This window comes from Megascapheus bottae, chromosome X, assembly GCF_031878675.1.
Source record: "Megascapheus bottae isolate mThoBot1 chromosome X, mThoBot2.hap1, whole genome shotgun sequence".
In the NCBI taxonomy this organism is placed as follows: Eukaryota; Metazoa; Chordata; class Mammalia; order Rodentia; family Geomyidae; genus Megascapheus; species Megascapheus bottae.
Genome location: NC_143547.1, coordinates 47870561 through 47891978, shown reverse-complemented (window position 1 = coordinate 47891978; position 21418 = coordinate 47870561). Strand labels below are relative to the sequence as shown.

General features: G+C 40.9%; 1 protein-coding gene across 1 annotated transcript in view; it reads right to left on the bottom strand.

Annotated features, from left to right (window-relative positions):
- The window catches only part of Abcb7 (ATP binding cassette subfamily B member 7), a 137164-nt gene extending 119125 nt beyond the window's left edge, over nucleotides 1-18039 (bottom strand). Inside the window, exon 1 of the mRNA XM_090327216.1 lies at nucleotides 17857-18039. Within this exon, the coding sequence (XP_090183342.1) occupies nucleotides 17857-18024 (168 nt within the window). The 5' untranslated portion in view covers nucleotides 18025-18039. The remainder of the gene's footprint in view (nucleotides 1-17856) is intronic.
- Between the last annotated feature and the right edge of the window lie 3379 nt (nucleotides 18040-21418).

Below are 21418 nucleotides of genomic sequence, written 5' to 3'. Positions count from 1 at the left end.
ATTAAGCTCCAAAAAGCCAGCAGCGGAACTGCGGTTCAAGTGGTAGAATGCTAACCTTGAGGGGATAATAAAACTCAGGGACAGCTTCCAAGCCCTGAGTTCAAGCCCCAGTACCAGAGGAAAAAAAAATCTGCCTTCACTAGTAGACAAAACGATAAGATTTAAAATAAATGCACATATTACAATCCAGAAAGACCACGATACCTACTAAAGAGTCTAAACAAGTATTTTTTTTCTATTGTAAAAGCTCATCAGTTGAGTGCTTGTGGCTCACATCTAACTAATCAGGAAGCCGAGTTTTAAAAACCCAACATCAGAGTCAACCCAGGCAGACAAATCTGAAAGATCTCTGCGACCAATTAACGACCAAAAAGGTGAAATTAACAGCATGGCTCAAGTGGTAGAGTGACATCCTTAAGCAGAAAAAGCTAGGAAAGAATGCAAAAGGCCTGGCCGGGTGGTGGAAGTAGCTCACCCCAGTAATCCTAGCTACTCAGGAAGCTGAGATCTGAGGATCAAGGTTCAAAGCCAGCCTGGGCACAAAAGAACCTGAGACTTTTATCTCCAATTAACCTCCAGAAAAGGGAAGTGGGGCTTGGCTCAAGGGTAGGGTGGTAGCCTTGAGCTGAAAAGCGCAGGGTCAGTGCCCAGGGCCAGGGGTAGGGCGGTAGCCTTGAGCTGAAGAGCTCAGGGACAGTACCCAGGTTCAGTTCAAGCCCCATGACAGCCAAAAATCAAAGAATGCAAGTCCTGCAGTTGAAGACTCAGTAATGACCAAAAAAAGTTTATCAAACTTTGCTATCTAAATAGCAAGGTAAAATCTGTGTGTTCTGGCCTCCAAACGAATCCACTCTCTATAAGTAATGACTGTTACCAGTCATTGCATCCTTCTAGATTTTTGTGCATTTGTATACCATGTACTATGTGCATATGTGATTATGAGGTATGTGCACTTCCCACATTCATAAGTTGAAGTCCTAACTTTTTAGTACTTCAGAATGTGACTATATTCAGACACAAAACCTTTAAAGAGGGCCAGGAATGTGGCTTAGTGGTACAGTGCTCGCCTAGCATGCACAAAGCTCAATTCCTAAGTATCACATACTCAGAAAAAGCCAGAGGTGGCACTATGGTTCAAGTGGCAGAACACTAACCTTGAGCAAAAAGTGTCCAAGGACAGTGCCCATACTTTGAGTTCAAGTCCCAAGACAAAAAAAAAAAAAAAGAAATAGTTACTAGAGGGGGCTCTAATTCAGCAGAAGAGGAAACAATGGCTGGAAATAAAGCTCAAGTAGGTAAAGAGCTTATAAAAGTGATGTGCATTTTCATTTCTTTGTGTCTTCCTTCCACATTTTGTTTTGTTTATGGGGCTAAATTTCTGGGCCTGGGCACAGTCCCTGAGCTCTTCAGCTCAACACTAGTGTTCTACCACTTGAGTCACAGTGCTGCTTCTGGTTTTCTGGTGTTTACTTGGAGATAAGAATCTCAGGGGCCGGGAGTTTGGCCTAGTGGTTAAAGTGCTTGCCTAGCATGCATGAAGACCCGGGTTCGATTCCTCGGTACCACATACATAGAAAAAAGTCGGAAGTGGTGCTGAGGCTCAAGTGGTAGAGCTCTAGCCTTGAGAAAGTCCAAGGACAGGGCTCAGGCCCTGAGTTCAAGCCCAGGACTAGCAAAAAAAAAAAAAAGAATCCCATGTCCTGGCTGGTTTGGAACTATAATTCTCAGATCTTGGCCTCCTGAAAGAGCTAGGATTACAAGTATGAGCCACCAGGCCTGGCCCTTCCACATTTTTATTCCCTTTGTTTATAGTTGGTTATAGTTGTCTTTTCTTGTCAAGTAAACAGTTATATTTCTTGTGATTATAGACTTCTACATGGGGAAATCAAGTTGTAAACAAGAACAACATAAGAAACATGATTTATTTACCAAATCTGCTTTAGTGGATAATTAGTATCAGAAGATGAAAGACTAAAAGAAGCAAATTTCATTTACTGGGGTACATATAAATTATGTAAGATTTTCTTTTGTGCTGGTACAGGGACTTAAACTCAGGGCCTGGGCACTGTCCCTGAGCTTTTTTTGCTCAGGGCTACAGTTCTACCACTAGATCACAACTCCACTTCTGACTTTTTGCTGGTTAATTGAAGATAGAATCAGGGACTTTCCTGCTTGGGCTGGCTTCAAACAGCAATCCTCAGATCTCAGCCACTGATACCTGGCCTCTAAGAGACTTAATCTCCAATTTACAAACTAGAAGTGGAAGTGTGGTGAACTCAGGTGGTAGTTAGTCATCCTTGAGCAAAAAATGCTGAGAGTGTGAAGCCCTGAGTTCAAGTCCTGGTACTTGCACCATAAAAGCAATATTTTAAAATTTGATAATATTGAGTAGGTAATACATTTAATTTACTTAATATATTTAATTTACTATTTAAGCAGAATTCTGTTTACATCACTCACCACTCAATGCCAAATCTTATCTTGCCACCGATTTTTCTACCCAAAAATATATTTGGGTAGAGTAGTGTAGAGGGGTGTCTGATCCCCCTAAATTCCATACAAAATGAAGTATATACATATAAAATATATTCTTTTCCCTAGAGAGGAAGCCCAGGTCTTTGTTTGATTCTCCAAGGGACTAGCAAAACAAAATTTACAGGTTCTTTTATGAACTTCCCCTCTACTAATCTTAATAACAAATTCAAAACAATTTGTCAATGTCTTAGAAAATGATACTTATTCAACTCTCTGAAGAGTCCTTAGAATTCTTCTCAGTGCCACTTCTATAGTAAAACCGTTGCATTACCTTTGCATTACCATTCCTTATCATTTCCAATCCATGTAAGCTTCACCTTTATTTACAACTTCTATAGCATCACTATTTTTCACCCAGTATAACCTGTGTCTAATTTCCTTACATGATTTTAAAACCTAGTTTATGCTTTCTTCCACTTTATTTTCATCTCCCCAATACTACAAATACTAAACTTGTCATGAATCTCAAATGTTCTATTCTTACTATTGAATGTATAAGTCCTTCAAGAAAATGCAGAATACAAATTTATCCCATTAAAATTTCATGCAGGGGCTGGGAATGTAGCTTAGTGGTAGAGTGTTTGTCTAGCATGCATGAAGCCTTGGGTTTGATTCCTCAGTACCACTACAAATAGAAAAAGCCAGGAGTGGTGCTGTGGCTCAAGTGGTAGAGTGTAGCCTTGAACAAAAAGAAGCTCAGGGACAGTGCTTGAGCTCTCATCTCCAAAACAAAAGTTCAAAAGAACTTCTATTTGGCCTATGTTGCTCCAGAAACACCACCATTACAGCAATAAATTAGGCCCAGAAAGCAGACAAAGAGCGAAGTGATTAGAATTGGAACAGAAATGAATTAAAGAAAACCTTAGAGATCTGGTAGTCAAATCTTATTGGTAGACAGAACCTGAGATTAAACAAAACAAATGAAATGAGAGCAGATAAAACAGTTAAAAAATAAATGTACTCATTACTTGACTGTAACTCCCTCTGTATATCACCTTTACAATAAAATTTGAATTAAGGTCTGGGAATGTGGTTTAGTGGTAGTGCTTGTCTAGCATGAATGAAGTCCTGGATTCGATTCCTCAGTACCACATAAACAGAAACAGTCAGAAGTGGTGCTGTGGCTCAAGTGGTAGAGTGCAGCCTTGAACAAAAAGCTCAGGGACAGTGCCCAGGTTCTGTATTCAAACCCAAGAACTAATAATAATAATAAACTTAAAAAGTGATCTGTCCAAGATAATTAAGGGTAGAAATTGGGGCCAGATGTCCTAAGTATGTTGGCCCAATGTCACGTGCCCTTTGCACACCAATAGTTTTAGCCTCATTAACATTTAGAAATTAAAATCCTTTACTTTTTTCTTTACAGTAAGACTGACTTCCTATGGCCCTCCACCCTGCTTATTTTTTAAACCAATCTGGAGAAGGTCTGGGACAGGATAATCAATGAATTCAAGGACATGCTGGGGTAGACACTAAGACCATGTCTCAAAAAAAGCAGGCAAGGGGCTGGGAGTTTGGCCTAGTGGTAGAGTGCTTGCCTAGCATGCATGAAAACCTGGGTTCAATTCTTTGGTACCATATACATAGAAAAAGCCGGGAGTGGTGCTGTGGCTCAAGTGGTAGAGCCCTAGCCTTGAGAAAGCCCAAGAACAGTGCTCTGGCCTTGAATTGAAACCCTAGGACTGGCAAAAAAAAATAAATAAAAATAAATCTTTTTAAAAGCTGGCAAATTCCAAATAGCTTATATTTTTCTAATCACTACAAAAGACTATGTTGTGATTTGTTCTAGTATCTCCTAGCACCAGAATGAAGACTATCACTCAACTTTTTTTTTTTTTTTTTTTTTTGCCAGTCTTGGGCTTGAGCTCAGAGCGTGAGCACTGTCCTTGGACTCTCTCAAGGCTAGAACTCTACCACTTGAGCCTCAGCACCACTTCCGGCTTTTTCTATATATGTGGTACCAAGGAATCGAACCTGGGTCTTCGTGCATGCTAGGCAAGCACTTTAACCACTAGGCCAAACTCCCAGCCCTCACTCAACTCTTATAACTAACTCATAGTTAGTTTCTGCTTTATGCCCTACTTACTGTACAATGACACAGAAATGAAAAAATTCAGATTGATGGGCCAGGAGTTTGGCCTAGTGGTAGAGTGCTTGCCTAGCATGCACGAAGGCCTGGGTTCGATTCCTCAGTACCACATACATAGAAAAAAGCTGGAAGTGGTGCTGTGGCTCAAGTGGTAGAGCTGTTCAGCCTTGAGAAAAGTCCAAGGGCAGTGCTCAGGCCCTGAGTTCAAGCCTCATGACTGGCAAAAAGAATTCAGATTGATAACTAGCTTAGTATTTGCTAGTACTGGATTCTGAAATTAGCAGAAAGTAAGTTGTGATCCTGAATGACTACATTTACAAAGTAATCTTGAAGCCAGGAGCTGTAATACCAGCTACTTGGGAAGAAAAGCAGGATGACTGACAGCTCAAGGCAAGCCCTAAGTTAGCAAGATCCTATCTCAAAACCAAAATATGCCATAAACATATGTGGAAAGGTACCAAAGAAATATCTGCCCATAACAAATATAAGCTATTAGAAAATAGAAACAAAAGGTCCGTTGATGGGGCTCAAATGGTGGTAGAGCACTTTCCTAGCTTGCAGGAGGCCCCCACAAGGGTGGGGGGGAAACACCTATTTAAATTATGATGAGTAGTTTATTCTGATGCTTATAAGTTAGTATTAAACAATGTATGTACATATTAAAATATCATATGGTACCTCATAAATGTGTACAACTTTTATATAAAATACTTTGTCTCTCAATAAAAAAAAACTATGCAGTGGTTTGATGTTTCAGCTCTCTCAAAATTCCTATGCTGAAATAGGCTCAACAATAGGATAGGATTAAGATTAAGACATGGGGCCATTGAAGATAATTATTCAGACTAAAGTAGAGCTCCCATGAATAAAACTAGTAGTACCCTTATAATAAAAGAAGTCCCACAGAGTTGACTTGTCTCTTCTACCAGGTGGGGACACAGTTAAAAGGCAAGACTTATGAATCAGAAAGCAGGCTCTCAATAAACACCAAATCTGTTGCTACCTTGATCTTGCAAAATAAATTCCTGTTTATAATGCACTCAATTTATGGTATTTTGTTACCATAACCTAAATGGACTAAGACTATCAAGTGCAAGAAATTCTTTCTTGGGTGCATAAATCCTTCCTGAAAATGAAGTCTGTTTTGGGGGGAGATTTTGTATGAAAACCTAATGTCCTAGGTAAATGCAGCTATCTCTAAAAGAAAGCTATCTCTACTAAAAAGCTTTATAGGTCAAAATGATGATCCTTTATCAATGTGAATGTTAAAGTATGCATGTGACTATAGCTACATACACCTATGCCACAGTACTGAGAAATATATGTACTCAAGCTCAATAAAGAAATCTTAAAAAAAAAAAACCTTGGGGGTGTGGCCCAAGTGGTATTAAGTGCCTATCTAGCAAGAAGAAGGCCTTAAAAATCAAACCCTACTGCCAGCCCCTAATCACTGTAATCCACTTTAATAAAATGGCACTTATTCTTTATTAATAATAATAAAAAACTAACGTCCCAGGTAAATTCAGCTATCTCTGAGCGACTAGAAAGATTTCTTCTCATTTTATTTAAACAATCTTTCAGGAACTTAAAATGTCATCTTCCGACCTTTTTAGTTCCATGCTAAATAATCTCCTTAAAGGCATCCTGATTTTTTTTTGTATAGAGTCAGTTTTTCATACTTATTGCATTTTGGGTTTCCTTACTAATCATTATACTTTTTTTTTTGCTTTTTTATTTGTTTGTTTGGTTGGTTGGCTGGCTGGTTTGGGGGTTTGTTTTGTTTTGTTTTGGGAGGTTCTTTTTTGGTTTGGGTTTTTTTTTTTGTTTTGGGTTTGTTTGTTGGTGGTGGTGGTGGGGTTTTTTTTTGCCAGTCCTGGGGCTTGATCACTATCCTTGAGCTTTCTCAAGGCTAGAACTCTACTACTCGAGCCACAACACGACTTCTGGCTTTTTCTGTGTATGTGGCACTGAGCAATCAATCCCTGGTACTTGCGCATGCTAGGCAAGCACTCTATCACTAGGCCAAACTCCGGGCCCCTCATTATGCTTTCTTAATATACATATTCTGCTTTGAAACATAAATGTGAACTAGGATCTCTAAAAATGAAGATTATTTGCCTCATGTTATCAAATACCCACATTCATTACTATGAAAGCCAGAAGTAAAGTTTTTTTTTAATCATTATATATTTGATTAACCATCAGCAGCCAGTCAGAAGTGGGAGAGTAGAAAGGGGAAACCTACTACTGAGATAAATTAAAGCTCAAAGTAAGCACTAAGGGGCCGGGAGCATTGCCTAGTGGTAGAGTGCTGGCCTAGCATGCACAAAGCTCTGGGTTTGATTCATCAGTACCACATACTCAGAAAAAGCTGGAAGTGGTGATGTGGATCAAGTGGCAGGGCGCTAGCCTTGAGCAAGAAGTGTCCAAAGGGGCTGAGAGTTCGGCCTAGTGGTAAGGGTGCTTGCCTAGAATGCACAAAGACCTGGGTTCGATTCCTCGGTACCACATACATAGAAAAAGCCAGAAGTAGTGCTGTGGCTTAAGTGGTAGAGCTCTAGCCTTGAGAAAGCCCAAGGAAAGTGCTCAGTCCCTGGAGTTCAAGCCCCAGGCTGGCAAAAAAAAAAAAAAGGTACTAAATAAAACATACAGTCTCCTAGAAACCTAAGTAAAAGAACACAGCATTTCACATCTGGGATAAAAATCCAGGGAGCAGGGCTGAGAGGTTGGCCTAGTGGTAGAGTGCTTGCCTCGCATGCACAAAGACCCAGTTCAATTCCACAGTACCACATACATAGAAAAAAAGCCGGAAGTGGTGCTGAGGCTCAAGTGGTAGAGCTCTAGCCTTGAGAAAGCCCAAGGACAGTGCTCAAACCCTGAGCTCAAGTCCAGGACTGGCAAAAAAAAAACCCAGGGAGAAGACCAGGAGTGTAGCCTAGTGGTAGAGTGCTCGCCTAGCATGCATGAGGCTGGGGGGGGTTGATTCCTCCGTACCACATACTAAGAAAAAGCTTGAAGTGGTGCTGTGGCTCAAGTGGCGAGTGCTAGCTTTGAGCAAATTGTGTCCAAGGACAGTGCCTTAGCCCTGAGTTCAAGCCCCAGGACTGGCAAAAAACAAAACAAAACAAAACAAAAAAAAACACTAGGGAGCTTTATGAAGCTACTCCTCAGAAAAACTGTTAAAAAAAATGTATGACATGACAACTGCCTAAACTCCCTAGAAATGGTCCTGGGAGCTTATGGCAAATGTAGTAACATTTACTGATGAAAATCTATAAGAGTCTGGGCACGTGGGCACGGTGGCTCACACCTCTAACCCTAGCTACTTAGGAGGCTGAGATCTGAGGATCAAGGTTCAAAGCCAGCCCAGGCACTAAAAGTCCATGAGATTCTTATTTCCAATTAACCACGAGAAAACCTGAAGTGGTGTTGTAGCTCAAGGGTTAGTAGGGTAGTAGCCTTGAGCTGAACAGCTCTGGGACAGCGCTCAGGCCCAGAGTTCAAGTCCCACAACAACAAAAAAAGAAAGAAAAGAAAAGAGAATCCACAAGACCCTAGTTAGAAATGAGGAACCCTAAAGTTAGATGAACTTGAACCTGCTCTTGCCTCCTCCTCCTAATTCAATGAGATGGAAATTCAAATTGTGATGAAAGTACAACCCCTTCTTCAAGGTCTTAAATCCAATGCTACCTTTCCTAGGGAAGGTATAACATGACTATTTCTCACCTGCCACCAGCAACCCATCACTGAAGTTAAATTATTTTGTGCTCATGAGGAAGGGGTTCCCATTTTCTACACATCCCCACTGGAGAAAAAGGCTCTATCTTGGTCATGGCATTCTGAGAATAATCAAGTCCCAAAAATCTTCACCCTGGCTCCTAATATATGACTTCTACATAGGAGAAGTAAGCCACTACTCTTACCTCTCCAACCTAGTATTTGGCTCCCCTACACAGGATATCACTTAGAAATACATTTGTGTCATCACCCCCCAGATCCAGACCTGTGACTCAGATTCTACCTGGGGAAGGGGGACTGAGGAAAAGATGGCCCTTAAGCAGGTAGCTTTTACAGAAAAAATGACTTCATTTACAACTACATAAAAACATCCACAATTAAAGTTACAATTAAAGTTACTCTTAAAAACAGTGGAGGTTGGGGGCTGAGAGTTTAGCCTAGTGGTAGAGTGCTTGCCCAGCATGCACGAGGACACAGGTCAGTACCACATACATAGAAAAAAGCCAGAAATGGTGCTGTGGCTAAAGTGGTAGAGCTCTAGCCTTCAAAAATCCCAAGGACAGTGCCCAGGCCCTGAGTTCAAAGCCCAAGACTGGCAAAAAAAATAAAAACAGTGGAGGCTGGGGCTGGGAATGTAGTTTAGTGGTAGAGTGCTTGTCTAGCATACATGAAGCCCTGGTTTTGATTCCTCAGTACCACACAAACAGAAAAGGCCGAAAGTGAAGATGTGGCTAGAGTAGTAGAATGCTGGCCTTGAGCAAAAACTAAGTTCAAGGACAGTGCTCAGGCCCCAGGACTGGCAAAAACAACAACAACAAAAAACACAGTACAGGTTGTGTTGGGCAGCAGTGACTCACATCTGTAATCCTAGCTACTCCAGGAGGTTGAGATCTGAGAATCATGGTTCAAAGAAAGACAGAAAGTCCCTGAGACTCTTATCTCCAATTAACCACCCAAAAAGCTGAAAGCTGAAGCAGTTGTTCAAGTGGTAGAACATTAGCCTGGAACAAAAAAGCTCAGGGACAGCAAACAAATCCTAAGTTTAGGCCCCAGGAGTGTTGCACACGCATGAACATACACACACATGCATATGCACATACATACACACACAATAGAGGTTATAGAAAATGGCAATTAGAAGAGATTGGTAGACTCTTCAGCTTAAATGCTTAACTGTAGGTAAGTTAGTTTGCCCCCAGAAAATAAAGGAGATAGATAAGTGGACCCTGCCTTTAATGAGAAAGAAAAATCTCAAACACTGATTTTAACTATTTTCCCTTGCTTTACTCCGACAAGTTTACACCCAGAGCATGTTGAAAGCAACAGTATGATTAGCCAGCAATTATTGTAGTATAACTAGAAAACAGACAAAAGAGATCCTGCCCAAACCATTATCATCCTACGATGACTTTAGGGATACCAAAAGTCTGTGTCCCCTGAGACGCAATATCAGGCTTAACAGAGAGTAGGCAGTGACAGGCAGAAACAGCAGTAAAATAATCCAACTAGTCTCTAAACAAATAAGCAAATAATTAGCCCCAGGAGGTAGAAGAGACCAGTACCCAGAGTTGTTATATTATCTAAAATGTGTAGCTTAAAAAAAAAAAGTATGAAACATGATAAAGAACAATAAGGTATGATCTAAGGGAAAAATAGTCAAGAAGAAATATCAGCAATATTTGTCAGAAACAAATATTATACTGAAGAGAAAAGGCCTTCAAAGTAGTTTTGTAGTTGGGTATGTGGTTCACACCTATAACCTTAGTACTTGGAAAGTCGAGGCAGGAAGATCAGGAGATAGAGACCAGCCTATGATAACTAATGAGATATTGTCACAAACAAAATAAAAGTACTCATAATATGCTCAAAGACCAATGAAAGCCATATTAAAGATGTAAAGGAATATGTGATAACAATGTCACATATAGAACATCAATAAATACAAATTATAAAAAGAAACAAATAGGGCCGGGAGTTTGGCCTTGTGGTAGAGTGCTTGCCTAGCATGCACAAAGACCTGGGTTCGATTCCATGGTATTACACACATAGAAAAAGCTAAAGTGGTGCTGTGGCTCAAGTGGTAGAGCTCTAGCCTTGAGAAAGTCCAATGACAGTGCTCAGGACCTGAGCTCAAGCCCAGGACTGGCAAAAAAAAAGAAACAAATACATTAGTCAAAAATAACAATGACACCAGGTGCACTGGCTCATACCGGTAATACTAGCTACTCAGGACACTGAGATCTGAGGATCACAGTTCAAAGCCATCACTGGCACTAAAAAACATGAGACTCTTATCTCCAACTAACCACCAGAAAACCAGAAGTGGCCCTACAGCTTAAGGGGTAGAGCGGTAGCCTTGAGCTGAAGAGCTCAGGGATAGAGCCCAGGCTCAGAGCTCAAGCTCTAGGACTGACAAAAAACATGACTTGAAAAATTCATTAAAGGGGATAAACAGTGAATTTGAACAGGCAGAACAACTAGAAAAGTAAAGACAGACAACAGACATTATGCAAATTGAATAACAGAAAGGAGTAAAGAAAATGAACAGAGCTTCAAAGACAAACAGGACATTATTAAATGTACACAGGCGGGGCTCAGTGGCTCACACCTGTAATCCTAGCTATTCAGGAGACTGAGATCTGAGATCAAGGTTCAAAGCCAGCCCCAGCACAAAAGGACCTGAGACTCTTATCTCCAATTAACCTCTAGAAAATGGGAAGTGGGGCTTGGCTTAAGGGTTGGGTGGTAGCCTTGCAATGAAGAGCTCAGGGACAGCACCAAAGCCAAGTTCAAGCCTCCTGACCCACAAAAAAAAAGTACCCAACATGTACATGACAAATGTACCAGAGAGGAGAGAAAATAAAAGAAAAACTATTTATGAAATAATGCCTGAAATCTGTCCTGAACATCATAACCCAGGATATGATAAGGACACCTGCTCAGCTATGTTCATCTCTGTACTATTCACAATAGCCAGGCAATGGAAACAATCCAAATACCCTACTGCAGATGAATGGATACAAAAAATGTGGTATAAATATACATACACACAATGGAATTCTACATAGCCAACAGACAAGATCAAATAATGGCATTCGAAGGGAATTGGATGAATCTAGAGAGAATCATGTTGAGTGAGACAAGACCAAAGGAACAAAAGGCGCATGGTATCCTTAATATGTGGCTATTAGATCCAAACAGTACAAGAACGATGACTCAATATTTGCATACCCAATGCTATGGATATGGTATTAGAAATATAAACAACTACATGGACATAAAAATTTATGACTCTATAGACATAGTTTTATTACATAGATTAATATGTATCTATGACATACAAACCCTCAGCCTAATTTTAATTATAGAGATTCCCTTCTTGAATACGTGTATGTTAAACATGTCATTTGAAATACGATGTAAAAATCAATGTTAATAAATTCTTTAATAAAAAAAAGAAATAATGCCTGAAAACTTCCATGGTTTATTAGTACACATACAAGAAGCTCAACAAACTCGAAGTATGCAAAATTCAGAGATCCACAGACCTATAACAGCAAAAATACTGAAAGTCAAACACAAGGAGAGATTTTTTTTTTTTTTGCCCTGGAGTCAAACATAAGAAATTCTTTTTTTTTTGCCAGTCCTGGGGCTTGAACTCAGGGCCAGGCACTATTCCTGAGTTTCTCTGTACTCAAGGCTAACACTGGACCACTTGAGCCACAGCACTTCTGATTTTTTGTTTATGAAGTACTGAGGAATGGAACCCTGGGATGAATGCATGGTAGACAAGTACTCTACCACTAAGCCACATTTCCAGCCCTCTTCTTTTTTTCCTTTAGCTAGTTTAAGAGGCAATTATATAAAAAATTGTGCCCATAGTACATATGTATATGATATATAGGTGAAACTGTCACATAACAAGATATATCTGAGCCAGGCACCTATGGCTCATGTCTGTAATCCTAGCTTCTCAGGAAGCTGAGATCTGAGGATCAGGGTTCAAAGCCAGTCTGGGAATGAAAATCTGTAAGACTCTTATCTCCAATTAACCAGCAGAAAATGGGAAGTAAACCATAAGTGGATAGTTGTGGCTCAAAGTGGTAGAGCAAAGTGGTAGAGTGCTAGTCTTAGCTCAAGAGCTCAGGGACAGTTCCCGGGGGCCAGAGTTCAAGCCCCACAACCGAGAGAAAAAAAAAGGAAAGAAATATATCCGCAGTGACATAAAGGACATGAGAGCTGGGCATGGTGGCTCACACCTGTAATCCTAGCTACTCAGGAGGCTGACACCTGAAGATCGCAGTTCAAAGCCAGTCCAGGCACTAAAGTCTCCAATTAACCACTAGAAAACTGGAAGTGGCACTGTGGCTGAAGGGGTAGGGTAGTAATCTTGAGCTGAAGAGCCCAGGGACAATGCCCAGGCCCACTATCGCCCCAAAAAATAAATAAATAAAAGAATAACATTGATCAATATATGTTGTCATAAACTGCTTTGTTAAATAGCAAATCCTTTGTACAACTGCTTTATGATAAGAAAAAAAGAAAAAAGGAGTAACTTTTTTTTAATCTGTTAAAATAATGTTAAAGAGCTGGGCACGGTGGCTCATGCCTGTAATCCTAGCTACTCAGGAGCTCAGGGACAGCACCCAAGCCCAGAATCCAAGCTACATAATAATAATAATTATGTTAAAGGGGCAGGGAGTTTGCCTAGTGGTAGAGTGCTTGCCTAGCATGTACAATTACTCAGTATCACATACTCAGAAAAAGCCAAAGTGGTGCTGTGGCTCAAGTGGTAGAGCTCTAGCATTGAGAAAAGCCCAAGAATAGTGCCCAGGCCCTAAGTTCAAGCCCCAGAACTGGCAAGCAAAAAAAAATGTTAACTAATAACAACAGATGCTGGATGGGGATGTGGCCAGGAGGAATCACTACTACACTGTTGGTGGGAATGCAAACTTGTTCAACCACTATGGAAAGCAGTATGGCAGTTCCTCTAAAGACTAAGCACAGAACTCCCCTATGACCCAGCAATTCCACTACTTGGCATTTACCCAATCGTCCAGAAACAAGGGCAGACTAAATCCACTAGCACAGCGATGTTCATTGCAGCACTATTTACCATAGCAAAAATATGGAACCAACCCAGATGCCCCTCAGTTGATGAGTGGATCAACAGATGTGGTATTTATACACAATGGAATTCTATGCTGCTGTCAGAAAGAATGACATTGCCCCATTTGTAAGGAAATGGAAAGACTTAGAAAAAAATCATATTAAGTGAAATAAGCCAGAATCAAAGGAACATAGGTCCAATAGTCTTCCTCATTTGTCATAATCAGTAGAAACCTTGGGCTCTCTTAGTAGAGATTTACATTAGAACAAAATCTAGAGACATAAGGCCAAATAGTATACTAAATGTAAGGACCTCCAGGATATGGAAACAAAAGCCATATAATGAGTGACTGTTGTCCTTAATGTACTATGTTATCTCTCATCTCTTTTGCTATCCCTTGGTTATCTCATATTGTTACAATATTTCACTTTGTTATCTGATATATTTTATATGTGCTTAATTGGTTATTTGAGATTGGATAGGGAAGGGGGGAAATCAAGATGGGGGAGGGGGGAGGGAAATGGGGACCATGTCATGAGAAAGGGTATCAATGTCTGTAATGTAATACACCTTCTATCTGGTGAATATAATGTAACCCTTCTATTAATTACAATAAAAAATGTTAACATAATGTTAACACCGGGTACATGTGGCTGATGTCTGTATTCCTAGTTACTCAGCAGGCTGAGATCCGAGGATCAAGGTACAAAGCCAGCCCAGGCACTAATGAACTAAAGGTGACACTCTTACCTCCAATTAATCACTAGAAAATGTGAAGTAGTGCTGTGGCTCAAGTGGTAGGGCAGTAGTCTTGAGTTGAGGAGCTCAAGGACAACGCCCAGGCCCAGAGTTCAAGTAACATGACAAAAAAAGTCCTGGGCTTGGGGTGCAGCTTAGTCATAACTCCATCTCCAACTAACCAGAAGTATGCTAACTAGACGTGTAACATCAGTGGAAGAATGCCAGCTATGAGTAACCAAGCCAAGCAAAATCCTGAGGTCCTGAGTTCAAAGATCCAGTACAGGAACAAAAAAAAGATGTATTTCTTTACTAATAGCTCTCTAGCAGTGCTGGATATAATTTTCTTGGAAGCATAATGTCAAATAGAATTTTCTATGATGATAGGAGAGAAGTTCATTATATATGCTCACACAAGAATCACAAGCCACATGTAAGTCTTGAGCCCCTGAAATGTGGCTAACAGACCTCAGGAATTAAATTTGTCTTTGAAAGCCAGGAGTTTGGCCTAGTGGTAGAGTGCTTCCCAATCATTCACAAAGACCCTGGTTTGATTCCTTGGTACTACATACATAGAAAAATGCTGGAAATGGTGCTGTGGCTCAAGTGATAGAGCACTAGCCTTGAGAAAGTCCAAGGACAATGTTCAGGCCCAGAGCTCAGGCCCCATACTGGCAAAAAAAATAAATAAAAATAAAAAATAAATTTATCTTTGATTGGTGTGTGTGTGTGTGTGTCCTGGGCCTTGAAATTAGAGCCAGGGTATGGTCCCTCAGCTTTTGCTGAAGCATAGTACTTTTGCTTTTTTTCTGGTGCTTAATTGGAAATGAGAAAACCTTATGGCCTTTCCACCCTGGGCTGGCTTCAAACCTCAATCCTCAGATCTGTCTCCTAAGCAGCTAGAATTACAGGCATGAACCACGGGTGCCCAGCTTGTAATATTAATTTCTTTTGGCAGTCCTGGGCTTGAATGCAGACCATGGGCACTGTCCTTGAGCTTTTTCAAGGCTAGTATTCTACCACTTGTGCCATAGTACCACTTCTGGCTTTTTGTGTGTATGTGGTACTGAGGAACCAAACCCAGGGCTTCATGCATGCTAGGTAAGCACTCTAACACTAGACCACACTACCAGTCCTATAATGTTAATTTTAATAACCACATCAAGCCAGCAGCTACCACTCTACACAAATTCAAGGGCATGATCCAGGTTTAAAAAATGAATTTTACAGTTTATCTCAATAATCACATACATGTGTGAGTCTGTATACACATAATAATAAAAGTCTATTTCCTAATATTAAAAAGTTGCTTTTTTACTATACTAAATTTCACCTAAAAGAAAATGCTGATCCAGTCAGGTGGGCGTGGTTACTCACCCCTGTAATCCTAGCTACTCAGTAAGCTGAGATCTGAGGATCACGGTTCAAAGCCAGCCAGGGCACAAAAGGACCAGAGACTCATCACCAGTTAACCTCTAGAAAATGGGAAGTGGGGCTTAGCTCAAGGGCAGGGTGGTAGCCTTGGTAGCCTTGAGCTGAAGAGCTCAGGGACAGCACCCAGGCTGAGTTCAAGCCCCATGACCCACCAAAAAAAAATAATCCAGCCAAGCACTGGTGACTCTCACCTGTAATCCCAGCTACTGAGAAAACTGAAATCTGAGGATTAAGGTTCAAGGCAGCCTGGGTAGGATAGTCAGTGAGACTTATTTCCAATTAAACACTTAAAAAAAAAGTAACTGGAGCTGTGGTTCAAGTGGTAAAGCACAGGGACAGCACTGAGGATAAATTCATTCCCCAGGATCAGTACAAAAAAAAAAGACGGGTCGGGAGTTTGGCCTACTGGTAGAGTGCTTGTCTAGAATGCACAAAGACCCAGGTTCAATTCCTCGGTACCACATACATAGGAAAAGCCAGAAGTGGTACTGTGGCTCAAGTGGTAGAGCTGTAGCCTTGAGAAAGCCCAAGAACAGATCTCAAGCCCTGAGTTCAAGCCCCAGGACTGGAAAAAAAAGAAAAAAGGAAAAAAAAGAGAAAGAAATGCTAGTCCAACTCTTTAACATAATTTTATAACACTGTAACAGGGTTTCTTTATGCTCTAAAATATGCTATATACTACCGACAAATGATACCAACTACTCTGGTCAGATTAGTGCACATAAAGTACATGTTTGAAATTCACACTCTATCCTTTAAAAATGTTTTCTGGCAGTATGAGAGTTTTAGGTCAGTGTCTTGAACTTTCGAGGCGGGGCTACTGCCACTGAGCCATACTTCCATATCATTTTTTTTTATTTTAAAAGCTGTACAATACTTGAAGACTTAACTGTTACATTTCTTTTGGTCTTCTATTATCTAACAAGATTCATAGGTATAGTAGGCATTATTTGTTGACAAAGAATCAAAGTTTAAGAAGTTTGCTTGTCAACGGCAGCCCATAATACTTTTAGAATATCATACATAAAAATCTACATCTTGGGCCAGGAGTTTGGCCTAGTGGTAGAGTGCTTGCCTAGCATGCACAAAGACCCAAGTTTGATTCCTCAGTACCACATACATAGAAAAAAGCCAGAAGTGGTGCAGTGGCTCAAGTGGCAGACTGCTAGCCTTGAGTACAAACTGGCTCAGGGACAGTTCCCACGCCTTAAATTCAAGCCCCAAGAAGGGTTTAAAAAAAAAAAAGCTTGGGGCCGGGAATTTAGCCTAGTGGTATAGTGCTTGCCTTGCATGCACGAAGAACCGGGTTCAATTCCTCGGTACCACATACGTAGAAAAAAAAAAGCTGGAAGTGGTGCTGAAGCTCAAGTGGTAGAGCTCTAGCCTTGAGAAAGTTCAAGGACTGTGCTCAGGCCCTGAGCTCAAGCCCAGGACTGACCAAAAAATAAATAAATAAATAACAGCTTTTTGCCATTTGAGTCACACCCCCAAAAAACAGCTGACAATATTTTTAAATAAGACTGATAAATAAGCAGGAGCATTTAAATTTTTTGTCGATGCATAGGGAAAAGTTACACTGAAGTACAGCAAGTAAAGGTAGTTTTCTGAAACTGCTCTTGAGTGAGAAGTAATAACGGACACCAATATTCAGGCAATGTGATATAACCGTTACAACACTCCTAAGGAGAGTAAACTCGGGACTTAACGGCTTCGAAGCGCACACGGAGCGCGCTGAAGATTCAATTCAAAACCCAAGCAAGCGTCTATCTTAATGTAGGGTGCTCTAGGTTTTGAGGAGAAAGATAATGATGACTTTTGCCTATCAGACAGCACGCCTGTCAGCCAGGGGGTTAACTGGTGCCAATTTCAATTTGCTTCCCGTTTAGAAGCCGTTTGCGGTCGTTCGTTCCATTAACCCCCACTCCAAGACAAACTTTCTAGAAAGTCGTTAATCTCAGAAAGAATCTGGAGAGTTGACGAGAAACTTGGGGCGCTCCCGGTGTCCACCCCCCCCCTTTGCCCCGCTCCGTTCCCCCGTTTTCTCCACCCCTTCCCCAAGTTATTAACTGGAATTTCCAGCACTTTCTAAGGCTCTGAGCTCGTCCCCACCATCTTTCGTCTAGGTGCTCTCTCTGACCCGAGGTCAAGGGGGCAACCTTTATCCCCCCGGTCAGGTCCTTCACCTTACAATTCCATGGGAATGGCAACTCACCTGGTGGTTTCGAGCAGTTCCTGACGCGCCGCGCTGACCCGACCTCCTCAGCCGACTCGGGCCGCCCACAGAAACCAGTGGCCGACACAGAAATGCTGAATGCCGGCGCTTTTCGAAAGCAGCCGCCGCGGCTGCCCAGCGCCACGAATGGATCGCGAGCAGCGCCATCTTGAGCGAGGAAGGAGGAACCGAGCGCAGGGGATTGTGGGACGGCGGCGGACTGAGCGCGCTCACCTTAATCTTCGCTCCCCTCCCCCTCTGCTTCACAGGCCCACACCGGAAATAGCTCCTGGGTGACCATTCAGATGTGTGTGTGTCACCTTGTTATTTTCCCTCAGGGCCCGGGCTTTGGTTTTGTTTTGTTTTTTCTCTCACACAACCAATAACATCCAAACAACATTACCTTTTCTCTCTTTTTTTTTTGTTTTGTTTGGGGTTTTTTTGTGGTGAACTGAAGAATCTAGCAGACTTTTCTGCCCAGGATGGCTTTGAACTGAAATGATCAGATCTCAGCCTCCTCTGTAACTAGAATACAGAGGTGAGCCACTGGCACCCGCACACATGCATACCCATTACTTCCACTCCCTATGTGCATTAATGCTTAGGATAAATGAACTATACACATTAATTTTCTCTTTAGGAGGAGTTATCATCAATGAGATTGACTATCTCTCTTGAACGTTTTTTTTTCTTCTTATTTTTGCCTGTCCTGGGGCTTGAACTCAGGACCTGAGCACTGTCCCTGGGTTTTCTTAAGATTAGAGCTCTACCACTTGAGCCACAGCACCATTTCTGGCTTTTATTTTCTATGTATGCAGTACCAAGAAATCGAACATGGGCCTTCATGCATGTAAGGCAAGCACTCCCAGCCCAAAACTCTCTCTCTCTCTCTTTTTTTCTTTAACTATGCTGAATGTTCTATCTCCTAAACCTTGGAGATATTTCCTAAACTTTTGATCAATAGCTCTTGGGGCACACACATGCACACACACACACATTTTATTCTTCTAATTTCCCTCTTTTTAGTCCTTCCCTTTGTCCTCTGTGAGCATTAACTAAAAAAACTGCTATAATACTGTCAATATGAAATGGTAATTGGGTGAACACGTTAGAGAAATATTTATTTAAAGACAAGTTTGTGTTCTTTTTTTTTAAAGAATTTATTAATGTTGATTCTTACATCATATTTTAAATGACAAGTTTAACAAACAAGAAGTTTGTGTTCTTTTTAATTGTACTTTGATCAAATTTCCCCTTTAAAACATCTATTTTAACCTCCTCACTACTCTCCAACCAGATTTCTATTCTAAAATCAAACTACCATTAAAATTTTACAATTAGCTGGTAAACTGGATTTCCAAGTAAAAATGTTAATTGAAACCCTGGAGACAATAAGACAGTTGCCATGACAGTTTTATACTCACTGATGCATTCTCAAACCTTTCACACAAGACAGTCAAGTAATTATGAACTTCTTTTTTATTGTTATTAAGGTGTTGTCAGAGGAGTTACCATTTCGTAAGTCAGCTAATGAGCACATTTCTTTTTGGACAATGTCAGTCTGAACTTCTTTTTTTAATTATGAACTTCTTATGGAAAGGCACTGTGAACTAAAGATAAGTCTAATGAAGAAAGATTATATGCATATATATTTAATACATAAATACATATATTTATATATAGATATATAAACTTAGGCAGTCAAGCCCTTAGTCCTGAAATTCTTTTAACACTCTAGGTTTTTAGAAGAAAGGATACTCATTTATAGAAGCAAAGAGTGAAAATGAAGAGTTTCAGTTGAAGGTGGCATGTAAGCCACTCTTTACACAGTGTTTTGAAATACTGTTTATAGGGGCCAGGAATGGCCTAGTGGTAGAATGCTGTTCTAGCATGCACAAAGTCCTGGATTAGATTCCTTGATACCACATACACAGAAAAAGCTGGAAGTGGTTCTGTAGCTCAACTGGTAGAAAGCTCAAGGACAGTGCTCAGACCCTGAGTTCAAGCCCCAGGACTGGATAAATAAGCAAATAATAAAATATTGATACAAGTTTGTGATGATGCCTCATGCCTTTAACCCTAGTGATTGAGGAGTCCGAGATCTGAGGACCTCAGTTTGAAACCAGCCCAGGCAGACAAACCCAGAGATTGTTATTTACAATTAACCACCAAAAAAATCGGAGGTGTGGCTCAAGTGGTAGAGAACCAGCCATGAACAAAAATGCCTAGCAAGAGGCTTTATGTTAAGCCCAAGTACAAACACACACACACACGCATACACACACACACACACACACACACACACGCACACACACACATACACACACACACATTTAAAATAGCCCAGCGTTGATGTTTCACACTTGCAATCCTAGCTTATCTAAGGATCATGACTCAAAGCTAGCCCAGGCAAGAAAATTATGAAACCCTTACATCCACTTAATTACCAAAAAGCTAGAGGTGGAGCTGTGGCTCAAGTAGTAGAGTGCTACTACTTAGGACAGCACCCACACCCTGAGTTCAAGCCCCAAGACCAGCATCAAAATATAATAAAATAGACGACTAAAGGGAATGTAGCATGTTAAAAGCAAAGAGGTATTAAAAAAAAAAAACTTATTCAGGCTCAGGAGTCCAAGGAATGTATGAAAAAGTCCTAAGGCAGGGTAAACAGAGGCATTCGTTTGAAGGGCCTTGTATTTCATTCTAAGAAATCAATACTTTGAACTGAAGCTAGTGAAGGATTTTAATCAGGAGAGTAAAATTTGTATATTCATGAAACCACTCTGGCTTAAGTGGGAAGGTTGGATTGGAGGGAGTTCAGATTGCAGTCCTGGGGTTAATGAACTAATTCAGTCACAAAATTAAGGCTTGAACTTGACAGTAGATCGGTTATACTGCTATAAAGTAGAAGGTAGAATTGACAGGACTAACTAATTGGATGTTTCTAGCTTATTATTGCCTTGTTCATCATTGTCTGTAAGGATATCCTGTATTAATAACCATCATCGTCAATACACTAATATTCACTATCTTTCAGAGTTAAAGAACAACAATCTAAGCCGGATCACGCCTGTAATCCTAGCTACTCAGAAGGCTGAGATCTGAGGATCATGGTTCAAAGCCAGCTCCTGCACTAAAGACCCTGAGACTCTTATCTACAATTAACCTCTAGAAAACGAGAAGTGGGGCTGTGGCTCAAGGGATAGGGCAGTAGCCTTGACCTGAAGAGCTCAGGGACAATGCCCAGGCCCAGGGGTAGGGCAGTAGCCTTGAACTGAGGAGCTCAGGGACAGCACTCAAGCCCAGAATTCAAGCCCTATGACCCACAAAAAAAATTGTGTGTGAATACATATTTTGTGTAATAAATGTTTTGTGAGAAATTTGTGGGGCTTGAACTCTAGACCTTGGCATTGTCCTTGACCTCTTCAGCTCAAGGCTACCGCCCTACCACTTGAGTCACACCACCACTTCCGGTTTTCTGGTGATTAATTGGAGATAAGGGTCTCTGAGATTTTAGTGCCAGGGCTGGCTTTGAACAGCAATCCCCAGATCTCAACCTCCT